Source organism: Solanum stenotomum, chromosome 1 (genome assembly GCF_019186545.1).
Source record: "Solanum stenotomum isolate F172 chromosome 1, ASM1918654v1, whole genome shotgun sequence".
NCBI classification, from domain to species: Eukaryota; Viridiplantae; Streptophyta; class Magnoliopsida; order Solanales; family Solanaceae; genus Solanum; species Solanum stenotomum.
In genome coordinates, this window is record NC_064282.1 from 76,200,742 (window position 1) to 76,210,969 (window position 10,228).

At 37.2% G+C, this 10,228-nt stretch overlaps 1 protein-coding gene across 1 annotated transcript; it reads right to left on the minus strand.

Moving 5' to 3' along the window:
- Positions 1 to 7,484: 7,484 nt before the first annotated feature.
- LOC125856809 (uncharacterized) lies at positions 7,485 to 9,818 on the minus strand. The gene is made up of 5 exons (XM_049536448.1): positions 9,677 to 9,818; positions 9,368 to 9,589; positions 8,775 to 8,971; positions 8,018 to 8,261; positions 7,485 to 7,780 (listed from the first exon to the last, which is right to left on the minus strand). Exons 1-5 carry the CDS (start codon positions 9,816 to 9,818, stop codon positions 7,485 to 7,487), a joined length of 1,101 nt encoding a protein of 366 aa, XP_049392405.1.
- Between the last annotated feature and the right edge of the window lie 410 nt (positions 9,819 to 10,228).

The following is a 10,228-nucleotide window of genomic DNA, read 5'->3' on the forward strand; positions in this document are numbered from 1 at the left end:
TTTCCAACGCCGCCGAGTTTGTGCGATTCCGAGTTTGTATGAGTGAGATATGCCCATTTGAAGTTGGGTTGTTCAAATAAGGAAAGTCTAATCCGGATTTTAGAAGGGCATTATGGTCTTTTCCATACCCCCATGACTTAATTTTGTTTTTGGTAATTAATTGGGGTCTAAACTGATAGGATTCAATTTACTCTTTTACAATATTGAGCTAGGGTTTTAGAGAAGAGAAAAAAAGAAGAGAAAAGAGGAGAAGAAGCAAGATTCGTTAAGTTCTCGAAGCTAGGATCGTGGATTTCGTCAAGGGGTGATCCCTACGAGGTATGTGAGATCACATAGCGTTGGGTTAGTTCACCCACGCGCCAATCATGATTTATTTCAGCGAATTTATGCTCTTGAAGGTTTTAGAAATTGAGTTCTTGATGGATTTTGTTGAAGTTCTATTGAGTTCTTGATTCGTTGAAATTGTTGAGGAGTTGTTGATCCAAATTCATGATTTTAGGAGTGAATTAGAATAGAATCTTGCATATATTGATGGTATAATTGATTCTAAGTGTTTGGGGAAAGAGTTGAAATAGGGGGTTTAGAGATGAAAAACGAAGGAGGAAAGTCGGAGTGCACCTGGGCAGGGGCCTGGGGTGCTGCCCCTCTCAGAGCCCCAAGAAGGGACCTCTGAAGTTTGGGCTCTGGGGCGCCACGCCAGCTAGTGCGCCCCACCCCAGCCCTCTGAAGTTTTAAGGCTGGCGCCCCGCACCTCTTAGAGCGCTAGGGACGCAAGTTTTCCCATTTCTCCCCCTCTTTCTGTATTAGTTTCTTAGCAACGTACCTATGTTTTCTAGTCGATTTATATACCCTAAGGTACGTCTAAACATCATGAAATCATCCATAACATGATATTATGAACCTTGAATCCATAATCCAATTCAAGGAATGTTAAGATCAAAGTCAAGAGAAGTAAGAGTCAAGTTAAGAGAAGTTCTTATAGTTTTCCAAAAGTCTTTTCCAAAAGTTTTAACTTTGTTTTAAGACTTAAAATTCAAGTTGAGTAAATAATAAAGAGTAAAGGTTGAAGTTCATTTCTTCAAAGAGTATATGGGGACTATGTATTGCCAAAGAGTTTTAAAATGTTTTCACATTTAAACAAGAAAAGGAAACCTTAATTTCCAAAGAGCATTTGAGCTAGTTTCATAAAAGAGTAAAACGCTTTCACAATTAAGCAAGAGAGGAAACTTTGATTTCCAAGATAGCCCTTGAGCTATGTTTTTGAGCAATTATCTCAAATCACAGAAAGAAGTATGTTTTTAAACATAAAAGCTAGTATCATATTTTGGGAGTAGTATTGAGCACCGATATGGGGGAGAGTTCAGACAACTCACAGCCCCTATAAACCATGTAGCCATCATGAGTAGAAAAGGGTCATATTTNATAAAAGAGTAAAACACTTTCACAATTAAGCAAGAGAGGAAACTTTGATTTCCAAGATAGCCCTTGAGCTAAGTTTTTGAGCAATTATCTCAAATCACAGAAAGAAGTATGTTTTTAAACATAAAAGTTAGTATCATATTTTGGGAGTAGTATTGAGCACCGATATGGGGGAGAGTTCAGACAACTCACAGCCCCTATAAACCATGTAGCCATCATGAGTAGAAAAGGGTCATATTTTTTAGATAATTCCTTATTGCTTTTTAGCATAGACTAGTGGATCCACTTAGTAGTTAGGTTCTATACCCTCGACAAGGTATAGGACGGCCCTGGCAGCGTGAGACAAAACACTGTATCATCACAATAGCTCTTACGTGATGGTTGTCAGTTAGAGAATTGAAGCTCCCACAGAAGTATTTGTGTTCTTACATACACAGTTTATTTGTATATTTATATGCATTTCAGAGTTATATTAAATCTTTGCATACACAATGTGTATTATTATATTTCCAAATACACAGAGTTGACATCTATGTTTTAAAAACTTTTCTTTATATTGCATTTACATTACTGCTTTATATTGAAATGAGTTTAGTTGAGTTTAGTTGAGCCAAGTAAGTTCTTTAGTTCCTTTCAAATTTATGTCTTGTTTTATAATTCCCCTCGCATACTCGTACATTCAATGTTCTGATGTCATTTGTCCTGCATCTTTTAATGATGTAGATTCAGGTAATCATGATCAGCATCCATCATATCGTTGATTCTAGTTGAGCTCCAGAGTTTGTTGGTGAGCCTCCTTGCTTCCGAAAGACCCCTTTTATTGCTTTCAGTATAAGTTAGTTCATTAGGATGTCGTGGATCTTGCGTCGATGTCCATCTCAGTTGTTTTAGAGGCTTCATAGACAATTAGATGTTAGTTCTCTATTCTTTTCATTTTCATTATCTTATGTTGAGACTTGAGTTTGCCTTATTGGCTAGTTGAATATTTTATTTATAACATTCTAAGTTTTATTGGGTTTATCTTGATTAAGTTAAGTCTTCCGCTGAGTAAGTAAGTCAGGTCAGGGTTCGCTTGGGGCCAACAATGGTTCTCGAGTGCCAGTCCTGCTTAGGGTGTAGGTTCGGGGCGTGACAACTTCAACATTTATATGTAACTCGCTTGAGGTGATGTTAAATGAGGTCGATACCCTATAGTACTTATGAACTATATGATATTTATGATTTCTATAATGTGTCGATATCTACCATATTTAATGTTTTTGAGATATGACTATCGTTATTAAAATATTTTCAAATTTTATTATTAAAAATTGTTTAAACATGTAAAAATTTAAATTAAAACTCTTATATGTTATAAATGTTAGGATATACTATTAACCATGCATTTTGATAAAGTATTATTATTGAACAATTGTTGATTCATTTATTTAATTCAATAAAGTGTTACATTAAATAGATCAATTGTCATATATGTGTCCTTAACTTATATAGTAGATGATTTGGTGTATAGAGTTTAAGCTTATACACATAAGATTAAATTATCGGTTTTTATAAGTTAAAAGTTAATGTTCAAAATCGTATATGGAAATTTGGACAAACCATCAAAAAGATTGTAGCGAGAGATTAAATGTAATTTATCTTTGATTAAGATAATGGTATAGTTTTAACTTCTCGTACTAGTGCATTTTGTATGTATTGAACGAGATCGAGCAGAGATAGATGTTTTTGATTGACTGATAAAAACATATTCTCTAAACTGTTAAATGTACTTATATTCTTAATCTTGATATAACGATTATGATCTATATATATTAATTATCGTTTTGATTTATTAAAATGTGAGATTCTGAGATGGGTCAATATGCATGGTAGATTGGATGATGAAATCCATGTCTCAATATAGAGATTGATGATACATCTTTTTATGAGAAACTTATAAGTTTTCATGTGTAAACCCGGCCGGTAGATTTATGAATCTGGCACATGAAATAAGTTAAGTATTGATCTAAAGGAAATTAATCATTGAATTAAATTCGTCAGTAATTTAATTTATTGATTAGTATCTGTAATCTTAACATGGGGAATTACATAAGTGTTTAATGGTGAATTTCGAATATAAATAGAGAAGTGCAATTACGAATTTCTAGTGAAATGATTTGTAATTTATTATGGTAAGAATAATTCAAATTAATTATGTGGAATTATTTCCATAATAAGAAGTCTCAGTAATAAATTTTGTGGTCCCTTCAATGCCCAATTTAACTAGATCTCATAATCCTATTTTCTAGCAGAAGAAGGAAAAGTGTTGTCACGCCTCAGATCTGATTAAGACGGACAGACACCCGATGTCTAAATGGCCCGGGAGAAACAACTTACAACCTGCACTTACCATACATTTAACTATGATAACTATGAAGCTATGACAAGCTTATATGCCCTGTAGTGATAAAAGACCGACATAGACAGGCCCAAAACTTATGTATAACACTTGGCCATTGAGGCCACAATTGTTAAGAGACAAGACACAACCAAACTTTATACATTAGTCTACAAAGCCTCTACAAGATAGACAACCCTAGTTTAGGTCGGGACAAGGCCCCGCCTTACCCTTAACTACTATACGGTAACAAAATAGATGCCAAAGACTCGATTAAGCCCCGAATCAACTTGGAGCTCACCAATAGCAGCTGAGTGTCCTGTGCTCCTACTGGGGAGGTCTACTACCTGGAGTACCTGTGGCAACAGCATGAAATGCAGCGTCCCCCGAGAGGGACGTCAGTACGAAGAATGTACTAAATATGTAAGGCAATAACATATGTAAACAAGAGCTCAATTGAAATCAAGTATCAATATGTAAATGCATAGATCAGATTAAAGACCACCCTTGTTGCTGTTGTGGGATCATGTACATTATATTCTTTTCTGTAAATTTTTTTACATTGCGATCTCTGTAAAGCATGTGATACAAATAACCAACTGATCAGTGGTAAAAGAAGATGACTCATTCTAGGCATTTTAACCCCTGAGATGCTGTCCTCAAATATATAACTTTGGGATCGACCCATGCTAGGCTTTCGCCCCTAGGCTGCCACCCTTATACACAAATTGGGATCGACCCATGCTAGGCTTTTGCCCCTGGGCTGCCACCCTTACACATATACCGCTTGATATAGTTTCTTTAATCTTTGAGATTGTTATTTTGGTGGTCATAGTTATTTTTTAGCATCAGAACTGTGGATCAGTAGTAGGAAACATGTGAATATGCACTTAGGGCAGTAACAATAACACAAGATGGAAATGTAACACTAATGAATTACATAAGAGTTCAAATGACACAATGGACCTCATTTGATTGATAGGAGGAATCACAAAGCTACTGCTGAAATTACCCTTTTCTCATACCAATACTTGGAGAAGTAAAGATGAACATATATTGAAGCAATTCGACACACTAAGGAGAGGGGAAATATTGTTAGTTGTGTTTGGGATTGTACGCTGCCACTATGTGTCTTTTACTTGAAAGAGCACTTAGGAAGCTCACTTGTTGGTAGTGACACAAGCAGAGTTCATGCCAAAGAATATAGAATCGAATAGCCTTACATACCTTGCTGTACCACTCATATAGTACAATGAATTAACCTCCTTCCTTTTCGATTATTAATCTACAATGAAATAAGTAACACAACTAATATTAGTAGTTAACCAACAGATTGGGCTACTTGAACTTGGGAAACAGTAATTAGGCAGCAAACTCATACTTATCAAACCGAAGGTATGCATTCCACCCTTCTCCTTTAATAACATCATATACAATACGACCTTCTAATAAGGTCCCCTGAAACTCCTCCGGCTTTATAACATATGCAAAACAGTATACAAAGGGGTTTCAGGTAGCAAGCTCATGCAACGCCCAATTAGATGGTACGTTACTGCACCCTTTACCGTTTTATCCCTTAACAAGTTCTCATGACTTCTGCACATGCCTCCTTATGTTAATATACACAAATCAGTCTCTAAACATCAAAATGTGGTAGTAGCAATATGAACTCACGGTTTCCGACCACTGTCTCTTGAGCATCCAACTAACATTACATTTAAAATGCTCAAATGGGCTAACAATTGAGTTAAAAGGGACTCCCCTCCATGGCAGTCCCAACATGCACAATCAACCAGAACATTCCCCAATCTCACACCATGTAAAAGGAACAATTCTCAGCTCATTAACACATACTAAATCCCCTAACCGATTCAAGCACAAAAGAGGGATGAAATTTTCAGTAACTCACCTTGTTGGACAGCAACCTCACTTGCTAACTTCAACGTTTAGGTTGTCTTTTCCAAATTATCTTGAGAATAATGAAGGATTACTAAATCAGCAGACCATATTCTTACGAATCCAAACTTTAAAAAAATTAACATATGGCAGTAGCCTTACCTTAAGGTGAAATCAGTTCCTCCTCTTGAATTTCTTAAGATGGGAGATGTTACACCAACTTATACTTGAAAAATAAAGGGTTTTCTCAGATTTTTAATGGTGAACTTGCAGGCCAGCACTTTGGAGCTTCTAGGGTTTCTTTTTGGGAGTAAATTGCTGTAGAACAAGTGAGAGATATATGAAATGAATTTCATTCTCTTAAGGGTCCTTTATGGACGTTTTTACATTAAGAAATATGTAGAAATATCTAGTCCCTCACTTTAAGTAAGCAGGTACATCACTCCCTTAATTTCTGCCACAAGTTCTTTAAGTAGCTGCATCACCTAGTTGCCCTTTTCTTTTAAAATGCAGTCCACATATTTCCTAAGTAGGTGCATCACCTACTTACCACTTATTTAAGTAGGTCAGCAGTTAATCTACCATTAAGAACCTATGTCATCCTTTCTACGTAAGCTACATATGTACGTAAGTAACTTAATTACGTAAGACATCCGAATCAATAGCTTAAGCAAGTAGGTTGATTACTATGACAAATTATACTTTACTTACTCTATTTAGCCTCAAACCTCTTTCGAATATTGTCAAACCTATTTCAAACCCTCACTACTCACATAGAACTAGTATATGCAAAATATGGGACGTCACATCCTCCCCTCCTTAGGAACATTCGTCCTCGAATGTTTGCCTAATTATTCAGCTCCAATCAAGTTCAATCAAGCCTATGTTGAATTCTACTGTTAGCCACATAATATGCACAGACTTATACTTACTTGTTACTGTCTCAACTCAGCACTTTGACCCTTTTCCTCAGATTGAAATAAATGAGGATATTTGGACTTCATTGCTTCTTCCGCCTCCCATGTAACTTCTTCAACTTGTTGGTTTCTCCATAGTACTTTTACAGAAGCTACTTCTTTATTTCTTAGTTTCTTAACTTGTCGATCCAAAATTGCGATGGGTACTTCTTCGTAAGTGAGATCTTCTGTAACGTGTACATCTTCCGTAGGAGTGATACAAGATGGGTCGCCTATGCATTTTCGAAGCATTGAGACATGAAAAACTGGATGGACTGATGAGAGCTCTTGAGGTAGCTCTAACTCATACGCGACTTGACCAACTCTTTGAATAATTTTATATGGCCCTATATAGCGCGGACTCAAATTTCCCTTTTTACCAAATCTCATTACCCCTTTCATTGGGGATACCTTCAAAAATACCCAATCTCCTATGAAAAATTCCAGTCCTCTCCTTCTATTATCTGCATATGATTTATGTCGGCTTTGAGTTGTTGCTAATCGTTGTTGTATCACCTTAACTTTTTCCATAGCTTGATGAACAAGATCTGGCCCAAATAAGGCAGTTTCGCCCGCTTCAAACCATCTGATTGGTGACCTGCACTTTCTCCCATATAACGTTTCATAAGGTGCCATTCTTATACTTGAATGGTGGTTGTTGTTGTAAGCAAACTCAATAAGCGGCAAATGATCATCCCAACTACCTTTGAAGTCTAATATACAAGCTCGCAACATATCCTCAAGTGTTTGGATTGTACGTTCTGCTTGACCATCCGTTTGAGGGTGAAAGGCTGTGCTTAAATTCACTTGCGTCCCAAACTCTTCTGAAATGACTTCTAAAAGTTCGCGGTGAATTGAGCTCCTCTATCAGATATAATAGAGATTGGCACTCCATGTAGCCGATCTATCTCTTTAATATACAACTTTGCATACTCTTCAACTGTATAAGTAGTCTTGACCGGTAAGAAGTGCGCTGCTTTGGTGAGTCTATCAACAATCACCCATATGGAATCAAACTTCCGAAATGAGCGAGGCAAACCAGTGACAAAATCCATATTAATCATATCCCACTTCCAAATTGGAAGTTCTATACGCTGCATATAACCTCCAGGCTTCTGGTGCTCTACTTTAACTTGTTGACAATTTGGACATTGAGTTACAAATTCTGCAATGCTCTTCTTCATGTCACTCCACCAATATACTTCTTTCAAGTCATGATACATTTTTGTTGATCCCGGATGGACAGAATATCTTGAATGATGTGCTTTCGTCATGATTCTCCTTCTTAGTCCATCTATGTTAGGTACACACAATCTGTTTTGGCATTGAAGTACTCCCTCTTCTGTAAGCTCAAATGCCTTTGTCATACCTTGTTGTACATTCTCCTTAAGCTGTAATAGGATAGGATTCGTGTACTGCTTCTCTTTCACCTCTGTTACAAATGCGGATTCTGGAGCATTTTGCATAATAACTCCTTCATCTGGAGATTCAAGAAGGCAAACCCCCAAGCTAGCTAATTGACGTAGATCTTTAGTTATTTGCTGCCCTCCTATGGACTGCTCATAAGTGCTTGCCATCATTTTACGACTTAAAGCATCAGCTACAACATTTGCCTTTCCGGGATGATACAAGATACCAATGTCATAATCTTTTAATAACTCAAGCCACCTTCGTTGCCTCAAATTCAGATCCTTTTGCTTAAAGATGTATTGCAAACTCTTGTGATCAGTATATATATCAACGTGAACACCATACAAGTAGTGGCGCCATATCTTCAAAGCAAACACAACTGCTGCTAGCTCTAGATCATGGGTTGGATAGTTTTTCTCATGTGACCGCAACTGCCTTGAGGCATAAGCTATCACCTTACCATGCTGCATCAACACACATCCTAAGCCCACTCCCGATGCATCACAATACACTACGTACCTTTCCGTGCCTTCTGGAAGTAACAATACAGGTGTAGAAGTCAATTTATTCTTCAGTTCTTGGAAGCTTCTTTCACATGCATCGCTCCACTGGAACTTGACTTCTTTTTGTGTTAGTTTTGTTAATGGTGCGGAAATAGAAGCAAATCCTTCAACAAACTTTCTATAATAACCTGCCAGCCCAAGGAAACTACAAACCTCCGTAGGTGTTGTAGGTCTTGGCCAGTTCTTCACAGCTTCTATCTTTTGGGTATCAACCATTACTCCTTCATCAGATACAATATGCCCCAAGAATGCCACAGATCTTAACCAAAACTCACAATTAGAGAACTTTGCGTACAACTTTCGATCACGAAGAATCTGTAACACCTGCCGCAAGTGATTAGCATGGTCCTCTTCATATATTGAATACACCATAATGTCATCTATAAATACTATCACGAACACATCCAAAAATGGCTTGAACACCCTAATCATCAAATCCATAAAAGCTGCTGGTGCATTTGTTAGCCCGAATGACATAACTAAAAATTCTAAATGACCATACCGTGTTCAAAAATCCGTCTTGGGTATATCTTGATCTCTGATCCTCACTTGGTGATAACCCGACCTCAAGTCAATTTTTGAAAAGCACTTAGCACCCTGTAACTGATCAAACAAATCATCAATTCTTGGGAGGGGATATTTGTTCTTAATCGTTACCTTATTCAACTGTCGGTAATCAATACACATTCTCAATGAGCCATCTTTCTTGGGTACAAATAAAACTGGTGCTCCCCAAGGGGACATACTAGGTCTTATGAATCCTTTTTCTAACAAATCATTTAATTGTTCCTTCAACTCCCGTAATTCTGCCAGGGCCATTCTATATGGAGGAATGGAGATAGGTTGAGTATCTGGAATTATATCACTACCAAACTCTACTTCTCGTTCTGGAGGCAAACCTGGAAGATCTTCAGGAAATACATCAGGAAATTCATTTACCACCGGAACAGATTGAAGAGTTGGTGGATCTGCATCTATATTTCTTATTCTTACTAAATGGCATATGTAGCCTTTGGACATCATATTCTTCGCCTTAAAATAAGAAATAAACTTACCTCTTGGCGCCCTAATATTACCTTTCCATTCAAGGACTGCCTCTTTTGGAAAATGGAAATGCACCATCTTAGTTCGGCATTCTACTGTAGCATAACAAGAAGCTAACCAATCCATACCCATTATGACATCAAAATCAACCATTTTTAGTTCAACAAGGTCAGCTAATGTATTACGACCACAAACAGTTACTATGCACTTTCGATAGACTCTTCTAACTATAATAGATTCACCAATCGGTGTAGACACTTCAAATGGTTTAACCTATAATTCTGGTGTTCTTTTGAACTTTGCAGCAATCAATGGAGTGACATATGATAGTGTAGACCTCGGATCAATTAATGCATATATAATATGTAAAAAGATGGATAATGTACCTGTAACCACATCCGGTGAAGCCTCCAAATTTTGTCGATTCCCTAGGGCATACGTGCGATTCTAAACTCCACTAGAACTAGCTGCCCCTCTAACACCTCTACCACGACCTGCAGGCATTTGTGCACCCCTGCCTAAAGAAGGAACTGATGAAGACGATGCAGCAATCGATCCAGCAG